The sequence below is a fragment of the Emydura macquarii genome, unplaced genomic scaffold (genome assembly GCF_026122565.2).
Source record: "Emydura macquarii macquarii isolate MOO-44397 ecotype Brisbane River unplaced genomic scaffold, CSIRO-AGI_Emac_v2 contig_1253, whole genome shotgun sequence".
Lineage (NCBI taxonomy): Eukaryota > Metazoa > Chordata > Testudines > Chelidae > Emydura > Emydura macquarii.
Window position 1 is genome coordinate 92,401,318 of NW_027131390.1, and position 24,092 is coordinate 92,425,409.

The 24,092-nt window shown below is 37.5% G+C and overlaps 1 protein-coding gene across 1 annotated transcript in view; it reads left to right on the forward strand.

Moving 5' to 3' along the window:
• Nucleotides 1–24,092, forward strand: part of LRP1B (LDL receptor related protein 1B) — a 1,171,881-nt gene that overhangs the window by 990,144 nt on the left and 157,645 nt on the right. Inside the window, 5 exon segments of the mRNA XM_067549510.1 lie at nucleotides 3,850–4,038; nucleotides 4,982–5,130; nucleotides 15,714–15,807; nucleotides 21,764–21,880; nucleotides 21,992–22,111. Of these exon segments, the coding sequence (XP_067405611.1) occupies nucleotides 3,850–4,038; nucleotides 4,982–5,130; nucleotides 15,714–15,807; nucleotides 21,764–21,880; nucleotides 21,992–22,111 (669 nt within the window).

The window sequence follows — 24,092 nt, forward strand, 5'->3', positions numbered from 1 at the left end:
TCTGCTCTTGGAAGACATTGCATTTTCCATTTAGGGCAAGGTAGTCCTTTACACTCCAGAGTCATCCATAGTTCATTCTTCCTTTTATACTTCACATGAAATCATTCCCCAAACTTCATTAACCAAAGGAGACAGTGTGGTATATTCAAGAAGTAAGAAGAACAAGGTTAAAAAATACCCTAATAGAATGAACCAATTTAGGAAAACCTTTATTTATTTCCTTCCACCATAAATATTTGGGCCTGAAGGCATTCAAATACTCCAGGGAAAAATGAATCAAATGCTGTATCACTGAAAGATATTCAGCTTATGAGAATCATTCCAGTCAATACATTCTCTGGTGGCATCCTGGGCAGAAAGGGAATCAGCCAACACAGAAAAAATCTGTAATCTGTCATCTTGTCATAAATCAACATTTTTGTAAAGAGTTACAGGCCCAAGTTATGCTCTGCAGAGGGATCCTTTGGCAGAAAGGGCTTCAAAACGTGATCTCCAAATAGACTGAGATATTAATTTTAGGGAAGAATAAACGTTCTTCTTTTGCCCTTCTCCCACACTTCTGAATATTTTTCTTATTTCTTGATATAAATAAGATGTCTCAGACTCAGGAAGATGTGAAAATGCAGAATAGAACATTTGTCACATGATTATTTTCTTCCCGGATTGGTGTTTCCCCTAATTCTTCCCATTCAAACTAAGTCCTTTGGGCATTTTTACAATCATCTCTTTAGTTTTCATGCATGTACTTAACACAGTGAAGTAAGGTTAGATATTTATATTTAGTCCATTCATAAATATACATGCTGAGATTTTCAAGGTTACATAAAGAATTTGAACTTCTAATTCTCATTAAAATTAATGGGTGTTCAAACTCTCTAAGAATGACTTTGAAAAATCTCAGGTTTAGTAACTCGGAGGTACTTTGGAAAGGGTTTGGTTAAGCCATGATGGAAGCCCCCTGGATAAGTCTGAACATCCTCTGATAATTGCAGAAAGGTGGGCACAAATTAAAATTGTCATACTAGGAGACGTTATCCCCAGAAAAGAACTGACTGGGTAACACATTTTCTATTTTAACTAAATTATCTTTACTTTTGCATTTTTAAATGAATTCCTTTTGGGGAAATAAATCTTACTTTGAAAGTAACTCATACTCTTAATAGCTATAAGTGAAAAAATCCAAGTTAGAATTCTAATTTAATGATTCACCTTCTGTAATGCAAATACAGTCACTATTTTAGTGCTGCTTTGTTGATGACAGAATTATATACCATACATAGTACAGATAAGCAGGAAATAATCTCCTTTTCAAAAGATGAATACAGCTTTTTAAAATTGTACCACAACAAACATTGCTAAGGGAAATCAGTGGTGAAAGCCATGTCAAATAAAATTTCTAAATATTAAAAATGACCCATAAAGATTTACATGGGATTTTGTAAAAAGACTTCTTATTCCAAACAAATGCATCCATCATTTGACTTGACAGTTATGAATAATAGTCTTTTACATGTTGTATATGCCAAACAAGACACACAAGATTTAGAATAAAAAATGTTATAAGCAACTGGAAGATATACTTGTTCACTGCAGAATGAATGACATATCAGTGCTTGTAGAAGGCATTGTGGAATTTGATTGATGTGATGCTCCTGAATATTTTAAATTGTAGTATATAAAGTGAATACCAACATTTAATATATATATATGTGGCACAAGGGTTCTGTTGCGTTAGGATGAAAATGCCCCGCCACCCAAACCTGCATTTTAACACCAACTCTAAGTGCCATAACATAAATCTTCTGTCTGAATGCACCTCAAAAGCTTGCGAAAAACAAATCATACAGTTAGACTGTGTAGGTGCTGTGTGCGTGTGTATTTTATTTCCATCTGAATCATTACTAACATGCAAAACAGTTTGCTGGAGGACTCCTAGGCAATGTTTAAAGCTTTGGAATTGACTTTGAAATGTATAATAAGCACCTGTTAAACTTCAGCCCACACAATTTTCTTTTTTTCTCAAAGTTTATTCATCAAGCTGAATACCTGTGGGTGATAGTTGATATTATTTTACAGTTTTCTTTTAATTGGGCCAACTTGCCAATTAAATTCATACTATTCATACCAGGTGATGTCATCTGATACATCTTAGTTTCTTAAAAAAAAAGCATCACCTGTCTCCAACTTTTAGTGTGCAACGGTGGTTTTTAAGTAACTTGAAAATACCCTCTTCATACTGCTAATTACCTTTTTTGACCATCTAGTTCAGGACAGTTGGTCAGATTCATGCATTCAGTTCTGTCCTTTCAAAAGTACCTCAAACATAACAAAATCTGTCTACAATCTTCCCATCATAATTACATGGTTTATATTTTCCAAAAGTTATTAAATCTCATGCTATCATTAATAGACTATTTAGTCAAAGCTGTGTTGGTTTTGTCATGAAGGTTTTTAAACAGATTGATTTTTTTTTTTTTTTAGATACAGTTAGGTAAGTAAGTAAACTTGTAAGATAATGCATATTACTTGAACCATCTGGGTTTGTACAATTGATTAGAATACACCATGTATTTCTTAACTCCTCTGCTTCCCGAACCTCCCCCCCGAACCTTCAGTTCCTAAATATTGTATGTGTTACTGGCTAAATCACCTGTTACAACTTAGCACATATCGTGGTGATAGGTGCTTTAGGAGGATAAGTTATACTAGATGCATGTCTTATTTTAGCTCATGCAGTGTCAAAGTTATATTAAAGTCAATTATATCATACGGTGTGTCAGTGTCTCAAGAAGTACTTTTGGGACACCTGAAATATCCCAGTTTTTCACTGAAATCTTTATATATAGAAAACTGTGTTTAGCAGGAGCAAATAGTCCAGTGAAAAGAGTGTTCAGTGTGATAAACACTGTTTGGAATGAAGTGTTCGATGGAATTAATAAAGACACTACAAAAGTTTTACAAAAGTGAATGTTAACAAAGTTTGTTCAGTGTTTATGATAAGCTATTCAGAACAATGTGGGCCATATTCTGCCATCCTTATGTGTGTTCATAGTGTGCTATTCCATAAGAGCTTCTACTGGTTTCAATGAGAGAGCTCATGGTGTAACACACTATTGAAGTTACACTTAACTCTTATCAAATATATTAAAAATATACTTGTGCAGTGTAACAGTGGTGTCACTGCATGCAGTACTTTACCAGTTCATTTGCTCTGAATGATGTAGATTTTTCACAATGAGAAACTGAGCATCACTAATCCAGTTATGGATTTCTATTCTGAGAGTTAGAATATAAGTTATTATCTATATTCACCTCTTATATGTATTGTAATGTATTTAAAAGTAAATATATACAGTAGTAAGCCTTAAACCATTCTTGTATTTCTGTTAGCAGAAAATCTGCTTTTTAGTTTATTTTGTGAACTTTAATATTTCACAAAAATTAAGTGACTACAATAGCTTTTAATGGTGTTAAAATACAGTACATCTTGGTTATGGTTTAATAAGGTGTATTCCCTTAAAAAAGAAAAATAATGCTTTAGCAGAGTAAATAAGTATAAATGCTAACTACTTTATTAAAATTTAATATGTAATTTGTTTAGAACCTGGATATAATTATTTGTTAACTGAAATTCAGTCATTTTCTTTGCAATGGTTGTGCCAATTACGTATATGTAAGCAGAGCTAATCCTTAACTGGTAATAAAGTTCCCTCCAGGCTTGACAGATTGTCAAGGCAGTTATTCACAAGAAGTTATGTAGTGTTTGTATCTGTCAGCCAATACAGTATGGAATATTTTAACTGGCAGTCTTCCAAGGCTGAACATTAATCTTACCATCTCCTATTACAGTCCCTAATCAAGATATTCCAGGGGTGATTGCACTGACATTGTTTGAAGACTACATCTACTGGACAGATGGGAAAACCAAGTCACTCAGCCGTGCCCACAAAACCTCTGGAGCAGACAGAGTATCACTGATTAACTCATGGCATGCCATAACAGATATCCAGGTGTATCATTCTTATAGACAACCTGATGGTAATTATTCTATCCATGCTTTTCATACAGCACATCAGCATATTTCACTAACTTCTGATTTCTGAATTCACTGAAGTTTTTGTTTGTTTTTATTTTATTTTGGGTTTTTGTTTTAGGATCAGGCATTTGTCTATGCAATAATTATAAGTATTTACATTATAGTAGAGTATTTCTAGTAGATTTTTAAGTAACTAAATATCAAGTGGAAATTCTTATAAAGAACTTCTTTCTGTAAGAGCTTAATGATATTGACTAGGTCAACTGAATTGTTAAAATTATATTATGTTACAAAGATGATAAAATCAGGCCAGAAAAGGAGAAATGAAGTATTATCAAAGTTTTCGATATTATTATTGCAAAAGTAGGAAAGTGTTAAAATACTGATGTCTAACAAGCTTAGAGTTATTTAAGCAATGGTTGGGCCAAAAAAGCTGGAGAAGGAGGACAGTATTATAACTATCTTTGATCTCCTACAGTCCGTGTATTACAGTTCTAGTAAAATAACATTTGGCAACTGGTCAAGGTTAGCAAATTAGCAGCACCGTGGTAAAAGATTAATGCTTTCTTTCTCATTGTTTCAGCCTTCAAATCTACATTTTTATTAGTGAACTAATTTATGTCATACAAAATGCTTGTGCTCCTTGATAAGACTGTTTGAAAGACTGATGGCTAAAGAAAGAAAGTTATGTTTGTTTTTGTGTTTAAAGAATGGTATGTTTTTAAACTACTACAGTGTAAAAATAATGTAATTTGTAACAAGGGGATTTTACTTTCCCTTCTGCCATAAAAAGGTTGGCAAGTTTGCTGAGGTAAAAGGTTACAGACAACTTTTTTCCCTTTAGGGAAGTTTCTAGTGTTTTTTTTAATTTGTTTTGGTTTTTTCCCCCTGGAATCGTAATGTTGGTTGGTAGGTTTTAATATTTTTTTTCTTTTTCATTTACAGTGTCTAAACATCTGTGTACGATAAATAATGGTGGCTGCAGTCACTTGTGTCTCTTAGCCCCTGGCAAAACACACACTTGTGCCTGTCCCACTAATTTTTACCTTGCTGCAGATAACAAGACTTGCTTGTCAAACTGCACAGCCAGTCAGGTAAGATGGTTGCCATTTTACTATATATTTGCAGCTTTATTTACAACCAGATGTTGGTACTAATGAAGGTGGTACCCACCGCAAAGAGCTAACCAAACCACAGCACAACATTGAAGTAGCATCAGCTATTCTTTGTGCAGATCAGATAATTTAGGACATATAAAAAGAAGAATGATTTGTGTTTAAATATAAAAATTAAAAATCATATGTCTGAGATGCTGTGAAAATATGTTTGTATATGAAATTTGGAGTTTGTTGTGACTGACTGTTTAACAAGGAGATAAACTAGTATAATACCACAAGGACAATGTTTTAGAAAGAAAATATTTTTGTTTCCTCTGAAAAATTAGTATATATTTTTCTTTTAAAAATTTACACAGTAAATTCAGTTGCCTTCAGAAGAGCTAAGGCGTCAAATTTAAAAACTAAATTCAGTCATTAAAAAACGTTAGAGGTATTTTAATCCTGCTTTAAGTGAAAAATTCAACACAACCTTAACTGTGGAGCTGCTAATAATGAGTCTGTAATAACATCTGGGATGACATATGTACATATGTATGGACTATATCTATATGATAAATAGTGGAACCATTTGACAGTGTATTTATATCTTGGACTTTTCATCGCCTCACCTGTACTCAATTAACTAATTTCCAGAGGAATTTCTATCTTTTCAAACCTCTGAGCAGCTTTCAAACATCTTCCATTTGTTTACAAACAATCTGTTAAAAAAAAGTTTTTGAATATTTTCCCATGTGACCCAAAGAGCATCTCAGTGCCAGAGGGCAAGCAGCTCACTGGCATCAGGTAATGAGTTTAGCTGGTCAGACCAATTCAGTGTACTCCAATTTACTATGGATGTAATCTGCATCTAAGAAGTGTGATGTAATATGTAATTGGAAAACTAATAATTCACTGATCATTAATATTCTTGTGTGATGTATGTATGCGGTGTATATTAAGACTTATGGATATTGCTGGAGCTATGACTAAAGTGTACTTAAACCAGGCATGTCAGGGGGAGATGGTTAATAGGTCTGTCCTAGACAAAAGAATGTGTTTTTGCTTCTCGGGCCAGCTCAGTCTTCAGAGAGTGACAATGAAGGTAAATTTACATATAAGGTAAACAAAGCTATCATGCTAATGATTGGGGGAGGAGACAGCTAGATATCTATGCCACAGCAGGGAAGCGAAACTTCATCTGGACTATATACACAGGGGGTTTGAACTTCAAGTAATAAGCAGCTGAAGCAACTGTTTGTATACAATATTACTGTATTATACATTTTATCGAGTGAGGATTTTTATTAAAGTCTATGACACACTGGTGATTAATATCATCATAAAATGTATGTATCAATACTATAAAAGGAATTATGGATATTCATTTATATTAGTCTTCATAGTCTGTCTCCAAAAAAAGGGAGAAACAGGTCCCTCCAAGGCCAGAGGGAATAACACAGCCATTTACCTGTCTCCTATGTAAATTAAGCATGATGGAATCAAAACAATGGAAGCCTCATTTACTTATAAGGAGATGGGAAGCCTACAGGAAGGGAAAAAAACATGAGGTCATCCTGCCTCTTGAAACAAGGTAATTGAACTTTGGAAGATGTAAGCAATGACAGAAGCTATATTTGGCACCCATCATTAGACAGATGCAAGGAACCAAAGCTCTTGCAAGCTGAGAAAGATAGGTCCATCAACCAAGGAAGAGTTGAAGTCTCTGAGAATTAAATATAGGAGAGCAACCAGCTTAGGAAAAGATCTTTCACCTAGGAAGAGAAGGGAAGCCAGAACCTTGTGCTTCTGTGGAAGGGCCTGACTGAGGGAATGTCAGTCATGGTTTGGAAGAAGGAAGTTGGGTGAGAAACCATCCTGAACAAAGCCTACATCCTGCTAGATCAAGCTTTAGACTTTTAGATGCATATTTCACTTTGATTTACTTATAACCCTTTCTAATTTAATTCACTTTACTTGGCATCATTTCATTTATATCCTGTTAATAACATTTGTTTTATTTTTGCTATAAACCAATTCAGTGCTCTGTTTTCAGGGAAGAAGGTGTATTTACCCAAGTTAAGTTAATGTGTATGATGTGCTTTTTTCTCTTTAAAGGAACAAACAAACCTTATTATTTCTCTGAACAGTCCAGGAGAGGACTGGATATTGCAGAGCACACACCTTTGGGAAAATTTGGGACTGGGATTGTGTTGGGGTCATCTGGCTGGTTGTAACCAAGGCTGATAGAAGCCAGAGTGGTGCTGTGGGACCGTAGAAAGACTGGTGAGGTCAGAGCTGCTGAACTAGGGGTGGCTGCATAGCACACACACACTCGGATGTACCTGCCCGCTTGTTGCTGACTATGAGCCTATTGGCCTAGGAGCTACAGTAGCAAAGCATAGTGAGCCACTCAGGTTACAGGGTCAGCGATGACACAACCCCTCACTTGTCTGAATAAAACCCCAGACCGTGTCACACCCATAATATGAAACTTCTGCCTCGGATTACATTCATTTCAAGTTGAGGAAATATTAAGTCATGGACCTGTGATAGGTCTAAGGTCTAATATTTCTCAGATGTTGAGGACTATTAAAAGAAAAAACACCTAGGAATTCTGTTTTTCCCATGGGATACAGTACTTTTTTCAAGCCCTAGCAATTGTCAGATAATAGACTTTAAATCATAATAATGTGATATAGAGAGAAGCCATTTTTATGCATTTTGCATGTTTCTACAATGTATTGGTTGTGATTTTTCATAGCTTTCAAATCACTTCAGTCATCTTCCTGTATATAAAAGTTCATTAAATTATGTTTCGAAGCTGAAGTCAGATTTACTATCTTCTATGATAAAATTTTAAAAAATTATATTATAGATAAATCTTTTCAGTCATTGGTAATGAGGATTCTGTTACTATGGTGATATTCACTGTCTACATGTACCATACCTGCAAGGTACCCATGAACACTGGGTACAAAGTAATGAAGCACTATGATGTGCCATAATTACTAGAATTTTGGAATGTAGTCCTCTCAGGTGTGGCATCACCTATTTCTTTGTAGTGACAGCACTTCTGACAATTATTTTAATAAAAATAATAGAGGATGTTACAGGCAGATATTGACAAAAGTTCAATAGCAAATTGGTCAAACTACCCATTTGCCTTACCAGCTGCAGTGCTTGAAAATACTTAACTGGATCTAAATCAGTTTGATCCACCTCAAAGAATAATGTGCAATTAGTGTAACTACTTTTAATGTAGGATATGACTTTTTAGTTGCACCTATGTTACATTTTTATTAAATAACTCATTAAGAAAATGAGCCAAATTCATGAGGAGAACCGGGCTTACATACCTGTCGGAAAATTAGTGCATTATAGTACAGCATAGGATGTATATTTTCTGTGTTCCTTCATAGATTGGAGGTGAGAGGCAGAAATTGTGAAACAATATTTTGCCTATTTGGAAATAGAAGCCTTGATGCCTGGATTGTCACCTTAATTAGTTTCAAAGTGGAGAACAATATTCTGAGTCTGGTTTGAGTTGCTTCATTGCAGAATATATCCACTATATCATTTTAGTTTGTCAGGACTGTGGCATCTTGACTTTGAGGAACTTTAGTGGTGTTCCCTCCTGGGCAAGAAATTATTCAAGCACGTTTTCGGTGCTGGAGACTGGCTTAGCAAGTCACTGACTGAGTGGGTTCCTTACTGGTGCTGAAACTCCCTGCTGTCAGGACCTCAGTGACACCTGATGTTTATAAAAGCCTTGGTTCTGCTCTTCTGATAACTGTAGCATGAGGATAAGAAATGGGACTGACAGTAGGTCTCAGTGTCATCACAGAGGAGGAAGTAAAACATTGCCATAGAGTGGATCAGAGACCTTGGCTGTGTATTTTTCAAAACAAAGGTACTGCCAATCTTCCCAGTGATAACAATCTGTAAGATTCACCACCCTTTGTCTGGGGATTGCACAGGTTCCTCAGTACTGACACATTTCCACCTTCTGAATGTGCTTCCACCTTACGTTCTTTACTAGAAGGATCAAATGGAGGGGGCCTTCCTCAGCTCTGGGTGATATAACTATGTGTCCTGGTTGAATTTCACTTCTAAGGACTTTTGGGTCAGCCTCTGTGCCATGTGGGTGGGCTTGCAGGACTGGAATAGTTCTTAAGACAAAGTTCTTATGCTGCACTAAGAACTTCATCTCCAGGGTCTCTTAGGCTTCCTGGGTACTTTTATATAGTATTCTTTCATTGTCCCCCATCCTTTATGGATAACATGGCCCTATCAGCAGGAACCTTCCTCAATTTCTTGGGTATCAGGAGACCATAAAAGTCCAGCTGAGAAGCCTACTCCTTTCATTCACTTTCTGTTGCAGAGCTTCTCTCCTCATTCTTCACTCATGGGGAAGGAGGAAGTCCTATGGGGAGGAGGTCCATTGTGATTGCTGGGGGTTCCAGGACTAAGCTCTGCCTTTCAACTAAGGCCACCAGGTTTTCTTTCTTCAGTGGTGGAACAAATTGGTGTTTCACTTTGTCCTGACCATTTTGTTTTATAACATTATTTTTATTAATTTTTCTGAAGTAGCAATGTATACTCTTTCTTCCTTCTCCTCTCCTGTATTGGGTATGGTCTGTGTGGTGGTTTCAATCACCCAGATCAAGTGCCTGCAGTGCCTCCCCTCCAGGATTTCTCTTCCCCTTCTCAAACATGGCAGAGTTGTCCCACAAACACCAGGCGAAATCTGAGTTGTGTTCCTTATGTGAGGCAGCATATAGAGGCCCTACAGAGGGTGAATTACCTCCTGTCAGTTCACAGCCGACTGATCCTCATGCTGCCAGAGCTAAGAGTTGGACTGGCATGTCCCATCCACACCCTTCGGAGCAAAGATGGCAGTGCAAAAAGCCCTATAAGGAGCATCTGAGCCTTTTGGAGAAAGAGTCTAAGGACAAGGAAGATGCTATCCAGCCAGCTCAGTGGTAAGTCCCACAACACACCTAGGTCGGAGGGGAAAAATCTCCACCCAAAGGATCGAAAGTCGTCCTCTCCCAGATACTGGAGTGGATCCTCACTCTGAGGAAAGAAGATGGGCTCCTACACAGCTTCCCTTCCACACACTATGAATTGAGATTTTTCTGATGCTTTTGGGTAAATCTTGCAAATACCAAAGGCTTCAGATCCCCCAAAAAGATAAAAGCAAGCATTATCTTTGCAAGGCAGCAGTTAGTATGGCTAATGAATAACCAGGGTGAAAATTAGAGGTTAAACCCCTTCTCCTCTGCCTTTCCCCTCTTGAAGGGAGTGTTTTCTGGGGCTTTTCTCTGATACAGAAGCTCTGACAGTGCTCTGTATCAGGATCACTGCCAGTCCCACACCCTACAGCATGTCTGGGCATGTGGAGAAGCTCTTCTTGCTGTGAAACTCTTACTCGGTGTGCAAAATCATGGGAATTATGCCTGTCTGGTTTGCAGCCCACGGCTCTCACTCTACAAAGGTAGGGGTCTCAGGTTAGGTAACAGAGGAATGGGATTTGTACCATCTGATCATCAACCATAAACCCTTGCTCTGCCAAAGAAAGGGGCTCAGACTCTGCAAGATAGGAAGGCTTTTCTCTCTTTCTCTTCCCCCCTCCTCTGCTCCACAGGTGGGCTTCGTGTTAAAGCAAAAAGAGCACTTCAGGCTATCAGAGGCATGAAATGAGGCACATAAGGATTCCACTCCCTGTGAAGTTACACCATCATGGAATTACAGAGAGAGTAGTGAGAAATCCCTTCCCATGCTCACAATGACTCCTGAATTACTAGATAAATATTACTAGATAAACTTTTCCTTCAAGCCAACAAAGTCCTCAGCACAACCAAGATAAAATGAGCAGTACAAGACTTTCTTCTTCTCTCTGTCTGCAGCCATACCATGCTGAACACACCTGAACTTGTCCATTCTTGGAACACAAGCACGGTTGGGATCCTGGTTAGTATTTGACTGGAAGATCATCTGGGAATATTGGGTGCTCCTCACGCCCAGCACCTTACGAAAGGTCTGGTAGTCACAGGAAGGCTTATGTTGCAAGTTATACACTTATTCCCATACATGGACAACCTGCCAATTAGTACCCTATCCAGAGAAACAGACTCATTTATAACTGGGCAGATGCTGAGAAGGATTCAGAGTCACCAGTTGATCAAAAGTCAAGATCTTTTAAAACCTTTTTAATAATACAGAGAATTGTTGTTCCAGGCACCAAAACAGACATAGCTCTGTCCATGTTTTGCCACCATGGAAAAGATTTGCAAAGATCCAGAACATCATTGCATCATTTATTTCCTAGCAGTTGTCATCCATAGCTAATTATCTCCAATGGCTAGGATTGCTAGTGCCAGATATTTGCTTCATTCCCTGAGTGGGTTTCTCATAATGTACCTGCAGAAATTCTTTCTGAGAGCATAGAACCACATCCTGATGAAATGCAAAATTAGGGGTCATTCCCAGATCACATCCAAATGCTCCTCTATGGACAGCTAAGTAAAAGCAAAATGCTTATAGCCAAACCAAAATCAAACCTCAGCAGAAGTTGCAAAAAACTACACAGGGAGCAATTATGGTGCTCACAGGGGGGGGGAGTCTCCTCCTATCTCCTGTTAGAGATTTGTTTATGTTTGAGTCATGAGTGTTTTGTATCCCTTCCAAAACCAGGGACACACCAGAGATCAAAGCTTCTGAGTAACAATAGAAACAAGAGCCTGGGCAGAGAAGAATCTGCTGCATTTTAAGAGAGTTCACATAAAAGTATAGAAAAGAGGAAAAGGAAGAGTCAAAGTCCTCTTGCTAGTACTCTCCTGTTCCAGAAGGCACTTTGGACTTGATAGATAACCAAGGAATCCACATTGCACCTGCAAAAAAGAACATACCTCTTGAACCAGTGACGCCTTCGTCTGGAATACCCATGATTTACAGCACAAGCATCAGAAGAGAAGTTTAGTTCAGCTGGGATTTTCCATTAGCCTCTGATATATTTTTGTAACCAGACAGAACTCAGCCAGGAAATTTCATTTATTGATCTGGTTAAATAATGTTTCCATTGCCGGAGGAATAGAAATGCGGCAGGGATTGCCTCTTTGTTCAGTGCCTAGCACAATGGGGCCCAGAATGCTAAATGTAATAACAAATATAATAATCACAAAGTTCTGGTGATATCAACTATATTAGAGTTTCTCCAGAATGGTTGATTGGAATCCTATAATTAAGCACCATAATGTGGGTAACATCCCTAGTAATGATCCATAGGTGTACAGAGATGTCCATCTGAGTTTAACCAGGTGTCAAGATTAATCAGAATAATAGATTAAACAAAACTGTGGCTGAACTTTCTTGTAGCCATAACCTCAGAAACACAGGCTTTAGAACTAGTTCTTCTATCTATGTGAGATGTTCTTCTATCTTTGTTGCTGATGTGAGGAAGAGGATATTCCCATAGCTCCAGAAATCTTTTGTTCAAGATAAGGTTACTCCTTTCACAATTTCCGAAAAAGAACAAAGCAAGGTTTTCTCTCTAGTGTCTCCAGAAATCCCTGAACCCTCAAGAAGTTTCAGTACCAATAATTATATACTACCTGTTAGAACTGAAATAATCTAACTATCACTAAGCTCAGAAAAAGTATGCATGGTAGTGATCTTGCACATCATCTAACTATAGTGGGTCAATCTATCATTTCACAACTAATGATCATAAAGTTTCTGACATGTCTAATAAGAGTATCTAATATCCAAGGAACTGATCTTCCCTTTGGATCTCATCCTGATGCTTTCAGTGTTCATGGCCCCTCCCTTCAAATTTATAGTTATGTATTCTCTGTTGCACTTCTTTCCGAAAACTTCCAACTTGGCAGTGATTATCTCAGCAAGCAGCGTAGGAGAGAGTTTCAAGCACTGGTGGCTGATCCTGCATATAAAGCTTTCTACTCAGGCAAGAGATCTTTAGAAACACACCCAAAGGTCTTATCACAGGTGGTTATAGAATTCCATTTGAATGAACACATCCATTCACCTGTATTCTTCCCTAAGTCTCATGCTTCTGAGACAGAGGCAACTCTTCAAGGACTTTCTACTCTGTTCTAAAGTGAATAATGTCATATATCCAAGTGACCTCTTTATACAGTGTATTTGTGTCCAAGTTCAGGTAGAGTGAATTGCAATAGTCCAACCTAGGAATGTTGAAAATATAGATCACAACTGCTAGGTACTCATGTAAGGGGGAGCATGCAAAGCAATATTGCCAGGCAAACAGAAAAGCGGGCATTTCTTGCCAATGGGTGTATGTCAAATGTGAAAGTGTGAGATGTAATAGGATGGTGAGACTTTAATTCCTAGGTTTCACTAGTCTAAATCTAATTTTTCCCAGGCCACTGATGACCAAAAGTTAAAATTGTTTGGTAGTTTAAGTAAAATGAGTGGGTGTCTCTAGATTTGGGGATTTTATTTTGTATGAGGACCTAGCTATTATTTATATTTTCAACAGTTCCAGGTTGAACTATTGCAATTAACTCTACCTGACTCTGGGACATAAATACTGGAGAAAGACTGGAGCTGGTACTTCTTGCAGCCACATACCTTATGACAGAGGCCAACATGGATATGCTACATCATCCACTTTAGAAAAGAACTTGAAAGTCCTTTTCTACAAGGCCACTTCAGTGATTGGGTCCTGATTACTTCATAGGATACACCTTATCTTCAGTGATCCCTGTTGTCATTTGTGGTATTAGCAGTTGTTGGCTGCGTGTATGTGTTCCCCGTGTATGTGCTGTCCCAGCTCTGCGCAGGTAACTGAGACGACACCCACAATCGAACGAATCGACACGACCACAGATCTGCTGAGCAACGAAGGCACCCGGTCAGGTTTATTGCAATGAAGCACGATGAGAAGCAACCTATATCTTATAAGTACAATTAACATATAAATGCTTCTTTATGGAATGGCTCAGTTAACGGCGAGACACTCCATTTTCCTCTCAGTCGGACAAAGTCGTTTCCTCTGAAATGCTCTTTTATACATTGGTACAGATAAGTTTTGTTCTGCCCCTCTGACGCATGTAGTTGCCACCCTCTGATGTAGTATAATACGACCATTACCTTGCTTCGATCAAAATATTCCTAGTCATCATATTAGCAAGACATTTCTATCCATTATAGTGTCATTTGAGGAGGTCAGGGAGCCCTTGTTATCTTTGGGATGCTAAGATGTCCTGGTACTTTCTGTCTCTAGATTGTAATTTCATTCCTTTGTGCCTAGCACTGCCTTTGGAATGTATGTGTTTGCAGTATCAGCTTAATTCTTGTCAATTTCTAGGAGGTCACGTGTAAGTTCACAGTCTGACTTTGCTTCTTAGCAGTATTAGACTTTCGTTCAGGATTCAGGTTCAGGCCTGTTTTACTAGACCTCAGGCCTTATACCTTGCCTGTTACATTATGTCTCATGTCTCAGATGCTCACTGTCTGCTACAATGCCCAACTACCCTCCGCAGGAACAATTCAGCTGTTTTATACTTCAGTTCTAACTACAGACCACAAAGTATAATTGACAGCAATATCCTGGCTGTGGAAGTCCTTGGCAGAAAAGATTAGACTGAGCTCAAATTTAATGGTATTCAGATTAATGTGAAAAACACACCTTTAAAAAAAAACTTTCCTTAAGAATCAATGCTCTTAGAACAAAACAAACAAATAAAAAATGTTTACTCCGTTACACTCCTTTCCCCTTGTGGAATGTACTTTTGTACTCCAGACTTTTGTGCAGCACTTAAATAACACAGGGATATGCAGCATATAGAAAAACTAAAATAGATGACCAGTATTCTTAAGTTACTGAGACTCTGACAATTGATGTTATTGACAAAAAGAATTTGTGGTTTCAGATTAACACCTAGAAGACTGCATCTGAAAATCACTACTTATTATTTAGTAATAATGGCAGTTTTGCTTGCATTCTTCTCTCAGCTAAAGTGAAGGTACAGCAGACTTCTAATTGAGATTAAGGGCAATATTGGGCCTTATGAAGGAGCTTGATTAATAGATTTTTTTGTCTTTTGAAGAATCAAGAGAATTAGGTTATGGTTCCATTGATTTGATTCAACTTACAAAAAAATAATTGTACAAAAGCAAAACTGTATATTTGGTTGAGTTGATAAGCAACTCCTACATATTTGCTGCTACTCAGATTCATCCCGAAAGAATGCTGTTAAATATTGGCCTCAAGAGATCCAAGAACAGTTCTTTAAGGAATGCAAATTGCTGTTATGAATTTAAATTCAAAGGACCAAATCCTAAGCTGTTGTAAAATGGGATAGCTTGACTGACTTCATTGGAGCTACACTGATTTACACCAGCTGAAGATCTAGCCCAAAGCTCCTCAAAAGAGGGATAACATTTTTTTAAAGTATTTTGTACAAAATCAACTGTAGATACAAATTAGAGAAACAATTAGACATAAGGTTTGAGCTCTGAGTCTAATTTCTTATAAATGATTTTGTTTGCATGAAAAATATTCATAACTTAGGGCTTTCCTTGCTTTCTTTCTACAGTTCCGCTGCAAAACTGATAAATGTATTCCTTTCTGGTGGAAATGTGATACTGTAGATGATTGTGGGGATGGATCAGATGAACCTGAAGAATGCCGTAAGTACATTCTAAATTCTAAATCCAACTTCTTTTTCAATGAAGTTTTTGTATGATACGGTAATGCAAAAGTTAGAAAGTTAAGTAAGATGATGTCATTTGAAAATCCTTGCCAAATGGCAAGAACTTATAGTACATGTTTTTCAAACTTAAATTGCTCCAAAATCACAATTGAACTTTTTGTTAGTTTCTTGAAAAATTTGGTTCAAGCTGGATTTTTAAACTTCCTGAATAGTGACATTTGTTCACCTTTTCTCTAAGTGAATCTCGTTCAAATTCTGAATAATTTTCACACAGAGTTTCCTGTTTTTACAAACAATACAAAAGGATGTTTTGGGGATTCAAATTTACAGAACAGGTACAAATGGTTCTGTGAGATGCACTATTTCTAACCATCTTATGTAACTTTGGCTCAGTGTTCTGCTAGTGGTACAGAATCAGCAGATTTCTCCTTGATAGCCTCACATAGTTCATACAGTAATCTCTGTAATATTACCCCTGTCAAATTTTAGATAGCTTAAAGTCAATCATGTTGATGTCCTCAGCATCCCCAAAGGAAAGCTGTCATGATTTTGCCATAACAGCGGAATGCAAGTTGTCTTTGATATTGGAAAACATCATTTCTCGTACATTGCATTACTACATTTTAATGTCTAAATGATTATGATACCTTTAATCCTCAGTCACTAACCAGTTATGTGATTTAATGTATTTTCAAAAATCAAAAGACCATGACTGCATTGTACCTTCAAATTCATACTCACAACAAAAAATGTTCAGTCCGCTGAATTTCTCTTAAATTCTAATTCACAGATATTTCATTTTAATCTTGTACATTAAAATTAGTAATCCACATTTTAACAAAGAAATATGCTGAATCAGAGTAACACTAAGCAATTCTCATATGCTTCTAAATCTTTTGTTATGATGCCTTTTTCATGGTCACAAGTTAAATAATATAAAAAATACTTTATCTTTTCATTTTTTATGACCAAAAGCTATTTTACTTTATTTATCTATCTAAAACTCTGCTCCTACTGACTTGTCTCTTCACCGCATGGACGTTGATGTAAATCACATGCAATAGTTTCGTCCTCAATTACATATAAAGCTTTACAATTTATTGAATTTCCATTACAGAAAAATGGTCAGGATATTCTGCAATGTGTGAACAAAACTAGAGGCGTTTCAGTATCCATGATTTAAATGTAAAAGTTTAAAAATAATATTAATATTTTATAAAACCCTGATTTATTTACATTAATTCTTTATAAAGCACCGTATTGATTTTTTAGTTCACTCTTGTTAAATTTATCATTAAAATATAATCTTGAATATTAACTAACCTTAAATTTCAAAAACTGTAAAAAAATTAAATCATTTCACCCCATACGGTTTGTCCATTAATATCCTGAGAAAGAAACATTTCAGGTACAAGGTATCAAGGGGAAAAAAGAAAAGAAAAATGAATTAGTGCATAATATCTTTAACATACAAAAGAACAATTTTTTAAAAAATTATTTCACTTTCCATATAAGGTGATTATATATACAATTATTCTAGACAAAGGCCACTATTTTATAGTGATATTAGGAAAAATATCTCCGAAGAAGAGATATTTGAAAAAAAAACAAACAATACTATACCTGAAATTCTCAAAGCCAAAAAATTATTTAAATGAAAATTAAATGAACATTAGGATATAAAGGGTCCTCTGTTGTGTGCGGGGCCAGTGGCTCTCCTTCCCCTCAGTCTCCAACGGAGGCCACATTTCCCAGCACCTGCGCCCTGTGGGGAGTCGAAAAACAAAGGGGACAGTCTTCTGCCCTTATCAGGCAAGTCCTGGTTTCAGGCCCTGGTCCTTAGTAGGGTGAGCCCGCAGTTCAAGGTCCCAACCCTTAGGCAGGGCGGGCTGGCAAACGCAAACAGTCTTGAGCCCTGTGTAGAGTGAGTAAGCAGTTCTGAATCCTGGCCCCTAGACAGGGTGGGTGTAACAATGGGAACTGTCTCTAGCCCTTTGTAGGGTGAGTAAGCCCCCAATGTGCATCTCCTTGGTCATCAGACTTCTTCCTTTTGTTTTCCTGATGCTACTCTTTGTGATGCATCTTAAGAGGAGGGGCCACAACTCTGTGCCAAATGTGATCAAGACCAACAGCGTGGGGTTAGACTCCAGAAACTCCTTACCCCTTAGCAACTTGAAGCATTTTGCATCACTTTTGGGATGTCTAGAGATTTATTAAAATAGAGAGAAAATGGAAGTAAAGTGAAAGAAGTGGTTTGCATAACATACGTAATTTCAATACTTTGCAAATCCCAATGAGGTAGGCTTCACTGAGGATACATCTGCACTTCAAGCTGGAAATGTAATTTACAGCTGAATGGTGACACACTTATGCTAGCTCTGAATGAACTAGCATGTTAAAAATAGAAATGTAGCCACAGTGGTACAAGTGGCACGAAGGGCTAGCCACCCGAGTGTGTACTTAGCATCTTGAATGGGTACATCCTTAAGCAGTTAGCTCTCGTGCTGCTGTGGCTACACTTCTATTTTTAATGTGCTCAGTCATAGCTAGCACTTAAGTCTTATTGATCTGGAAATGTACAAGTTTGCATTGAGGGGAAAGATGACTTTGGTACCTTTTGTTTTAGGTTACTCAATACACAATCTATCTAGGAAATGTCTATGAGGTTCCTTTCCTCTTTTTTTGCATTTAATATGAATGCTTACTGCCGGTCACACTCAATACTCTGATCTAAACAGTCATTCAGGTCTCCATTTTACATATAAACAGGAGAGGACAATTCCTATTTTCCTGGGATGCCATCCTGGTTGGTGTTGAGCAGGAATCCCCAGGATGTTCTTGGGAGTCATATGTCTGACAGCAAAGTAAATCTCAGTTGTAGACAATCTGAGCATCTGCTAGTGTATTATGACAACTCAGAGTTCTGAATCCGATCTTGATCATTGGAAGCTGCTTGATTCCAAGAGGTTTAGAGACAGGTGATGGAAACGATAGCTCTGTAAGAATCTATATGTCAACAGCATAGACATCAATTGTCAGTACAGTTACCTTTATCAGGGAACAACCATTCTGAGTTTGGTGTTTTTCTCGTTACAGCTCTGGGGCAAAAGTTGAGAACGCATTTGCAGATAAGGAAATTATTCTGTGATAAATTCACAGTAGGATTTGTTACAAATCCTTCTTGGGTTGTACCCAGGATGTCCCTAATAAACATATTTTCTATCATCAGATTATAGTATTTATGCACCATTTCTTTGGCTTTGGTCAAGACCAGAACTCAAGGAATCTCAGACTGATATAATAATCCCTTCACCAGTAATAACTTCAAATTCCCTCATTGTCTAGAGAGGACAGATTTTAATCCTTTTGGCAAGATATTTTGTCACAGCCATTTGGCAACTTTTCAGCACAGATGATTTACCTCCTGCATACACATTTATAGCTTCAGACCAGATCTTGGTCTCCCAGGTGAATCCCCTTCATAATTTAACCAGCTTTCTGGGGATTCCTCCAGCATAGGGGAATCCCCAGATAGCTGATAGCTTGTGTACCCTAATCTACTTAGGAATCAGAGTTAGGGATACATGTTTTGCACACTTCAGTACTTTCTAACTTCTACCGAAAAATAAAACAACTGACAGAGGCACGAAGGACTAGTGTAACCTCCTCAGCAGGAAGTTCCTGTCACTTTCTACATCAAAATCAGACTTTCCCTTTCAAAGGTTTGCACAGCTCCTTCCATATCAGCATCTCTGCTGTTTCTTCTCTCAGCGCCGGCACCCTTATGAAGCTGTGTCTTACCAATTGATTTTCTTCATCAACCTTGTTTCTATATCATCTTCCCTTCTGCCTTCTGCAATCCCTTCCCAAAATTGGCAGTCTTGATCTTCATCCTTTCTGTATTCAAATCTCCAATGAAAGCTGACTTCTTCCTTTCTTCTTCGTATGGCTGATGTAAATGTAGAGCAACAAGTATAATTTTACATTCAGATGGTTAAGCCAGATGATTGCATCTGGAGTAGCAGAGTGTATTGCTGTAATACCTACTTTGTATTTGTGAATTGGGCATTGAGTTGTTATATGTTCCACGGTCTGTTCTAGGTGACCACAGTCACAGACTAAAGAGTCTTTAATTTTCCATTTGTGCAGCAAGTATCTGCATCTACCATGGTTTGTGCGAATGTGGTTTAGGGTTGCCCATAGCTTTGTGGGTCACCAAAGCCAGGGATCTCCTGTGTCAGGTCTTTTTGAGATATTTATTTGTAACTTCTCATAAACGCCATTTGGCTTTCCGAGCTTCATCAGGGTTGAAGTTGCATTGTGGAAGGTTAAGTGCATGGGTCCAAAAGGGCTTAGATGAATTCAAGCAGTGATGAAGGATGTGGATGGGAAGACATTCATTTTCCACAATCCTCTGGAATTCGCAAAGGATTGCAGCATCAAAGTGAATGGATATGCAACAGCACTGGCAGCCAAGGTGTTGGGGTTGACTTGAGGGTTCCTGTGATGCACAGCATTGCCTGTTCAGTTGGACATCAGCAAGTTGAGCATGGCTATTTATTCCCTAAAGCCCATAAACTCTAACCCAACACAAATAAAAACAATAATCATTAATTTAAGTTAGCATCATCCTCTTGGTGTCCAAGTGCATTCTTGTGTTTTCAGTTCAGATTATAAAATCCATAGAACTGAGACTGTGTATTTCCTTCTGTTTTGTACATAGTTTAGCACACACTGTTGATGCTTACAAATAAATAGTATTAGGCATGGTTGCAAGACCTCATAATCATTGGGGGTAACGGTACCTGGGGGTAACGGTGGATAAAAAGCTGGATATGAGTCAGCAGTGTGCCCTGGTTGTCAAGAAGGCTAATGGAATATTGGGCTGCATTAGGAGGGGCATTGCCAGCAGGTCACGGGAAGTGATTATTCCCCTCTATTCGGCATTGGTGAGGCCGCATTTAGAATACTGTGTCCAGTTTTGGGCCCCCCACTACAAAAAAGATGTGGACAATTTGGAGAGAGTACAGCGGAGGGCAACCAAAATGATTAGGGGGCTGGAGCACAGGACTTATGAGGAGAGGCTGAGGGAACTGGGCTTGTTTAGTCTGCAAAAGAGAAGAGTGAGGGGGATTTGATAGCGGCTTTTAACTACCTGAAAGGGGGTTCTAGGGAGGATGGGGCTAGGCTGTTCTCGGTGGTGGCAGATGACAGAACAAGGAGCAACGGTCTCAAGTTGCAGGGCGGGAGGTCTAGGTTGGACATTAGGAAAAAGTTTTTTACTAGGAGGGTGGTGAAGCATTGGAATGGGTTACCTAGGGAGGTGGTGGAATCTCCATCCTTACAGGTTTTTAAGCTGAGGCTTGACAAAGCCCTGGTTGGGATGATATAGCTGAGGTTAGTCCTGCTTTGAGCAGGGGGTTGGACTAGATGACCTCCTGAGGTCCCTTCCAACTCTAATATTCTATGATTCTATGATTCTATTGTCTGGTTATTAAGAAATGCACATTAAATAATTATATAAATATTTGCTAATAGCCCATTTCAGTCAATCAGAGTACAGGGTTTTGTATGTTGTATCATTACTGAGAAATAACTATGCAGTCATCATGTAAATTAGACTCTTCTCAGCCTTAGCGTTAAGATTTTATAACTGAGAGAGATGTGTTCAGTTTTGATAGTATTAGTATGATTAGTATTAGATCAGGTTTTAAAATTGAGAGATATGTGTTCATTTTCGATAGTATTGGATCAGTTTATTCAGAAAGGAGAAATCCAAGAGGCTTCTGTCTGACTCATAAACTTTCACATTGGGGTTCATATATAGTTTACAGTAATGCAATATACATATTTGAATAGCAGAAAAGTTTTGTAAATAAGCTTGATAAAGCCTGTATGCAACTGTGCAAGATTTGTTTTTGTTTTTTTTTCAGCTGAATTTAAATGTCAACCAGGACGTTTTCAGTGTGGAACTGGACTTTGTGCTCTGCCAGCCTTTATCTGTGATGGAGAAAATGACTGTGGGGACAATTCTGATGAACTCAACTGTGGTAGGTGATTATATGCAGCACAAAATTAAAAAACTGACTAAGATCTTTAGCTAAACTGATTTAAATTCTGATGAGAAACTCATCTGGAATTTTTTTTAAACTATCTTCCAGACACACATGTTTGCCTGTCAGGTCAGTTCAAGTGTACAAAGAATCAGAAATGTATCCCAATAAATCTAAGGTGCAATGGACAGGATGACTGTGGTGATGAAGAAGATGAAAGAGACTGTCGTAAGTTGTGTTTAGAAAGCTTTGTATTGCCCACTGATGAATAGTTTTAAACATAGAGCTTAAAAGAAATATGTAAAATCACTGTATGCCCGATGAAAACCTTTTAATCCTTTGGACAACTTGACATACTGCACCTGAGATGCAATGTGTACAGAGAGAAATCAAATACTTCTGTTACTGACTTCAATTTTTCTTATCCATGACAATGAGAAAAAAAAGAGAATTAATATTTAGAAAATTATATGAGTCTCTTATTTAGGTTAAAATGTATATGTTACTACGACCACCCCCATCACCTCCTCCTTGGTCTTTCAGCATTACGCTTGTGACTGTCTGTCTCAGTCTGATGGCAACGCAATTTACTTAAAGCAGACATCATTGTTCATGCCTCTTAACTGAGATGGTATAGGTTCTAGAATTCTTTATCCTACCGCACCTCTCCTTGGAAGTTACAGAGTGCTCATTTATGGCATTTTTAGCTTAGTTACAGAGAGAAAAATGTTGGAGAGTTTACATCTTATAAATGTAATCTCCTCTCTCTGTTGTTTCTGGTCTGCCTGCCAGCATCATTCTGCCATCAAGAGAAAGATGTGACTCTGTCCTTCACTCAGCCTGCTATTCAAGCTCCCCATTGATCCAAGGCAGCTAAGCCACTTTGCAAACTAGTTTTCTCCAGCTCCACATACACAATGGCTTGGAGAATCCCTGCATTCTTTAGAGAAGGGCCACTGAGTATTCAAAGACCCTTGAATATTGATGATTAATAGCTACCTTTCAGAAGCCTAAAGTAACTCAGGAACCTTTCAGGAACCACATTGTCTGGTTTGTTCTAATTTCAGTTAGCCCTCTTGTTAAATGAAGTCCATTTTCTTTTTTGCCATGAACTATGGGCAGTGGTCCAGATTTTTTGTTGCAATTACTTTTACTATACTGATATGACATACTATACACTAGGCAGTGTAGCCTAGTGACTAGAACACAAGACGGGGACTCAGGTCACCTGGCTTCTATTCCTGGCTCTGCCAGTGGTGGCTGGGTAACCTTGGGCAAATTAGTTCAGTTCACTGTGCATCAGTTTACCCATATGTAAAATAGACATAATAATACTTTCTGCCTTTGTAATAAAATGTTTTGAGATGAAAAGTGCTCTATAAGAGCTATGTATTATTATATTATATATATATATATATTATTACAAGTATTATAACTACACAGGCATGACTGCATGATTTTGCATCTCAAACACTACAACAACGTGCTAGTTTATGAAAACCTGAAAATGAAAATGACTAGAAACTAACTGTAAACAAACGTGAATTTTTTCATTGCCCAAGTTGAGCTAAATGCAAAATGTAAGCAATAGCATAAATAATAAAAAACAAATGAGATGATAAATCTTTGTTTAGTTTTAATAATCTGTGATATTTGTAACATTGCCAAGAACATTTGTTTGTTTGTTTTTTTCCAAAATATGTGATCAGATTCTTTCCTGTGCTGAAAATAAGGGCTGTATTAAAATCATGCCTAGTAAACAAGAACAGTGTGAGACCAGAAATCAATGAACCAAAACTGGTGTGTTGGAAATTAGGTTTATTGGTGGACAAAATGAGAATATGGACTATTCTGCCCATTACTCTCTTTTGGAGAGACTTTTTGTTTGAAATAATTCAGTCTTTCTGTCTTTTTTTTAATCTTTTCCCATCAACATTTCTTTTCATAGGTTATTGTGACATTTTATGAACTTTCACTCACTTTCCACCATTGAGCTTGCTATTGGGGTAAATTTGTAGGCCCAGTTATCACAACAACACCCCTTAGATTGCTTTCATTCATCTGAGACTTTCTTAGTTGACAGTTTTCTTAATCCTTCAGGCTGATTGGGTTTCAGAGATTAATCAGTTTTTTGTTCCTAGAGGTGGAGAAAAATCAGCAAACATATTTTGGAGCCTTTTATCCAGTATATTGTTTAGCATTTGGTCTA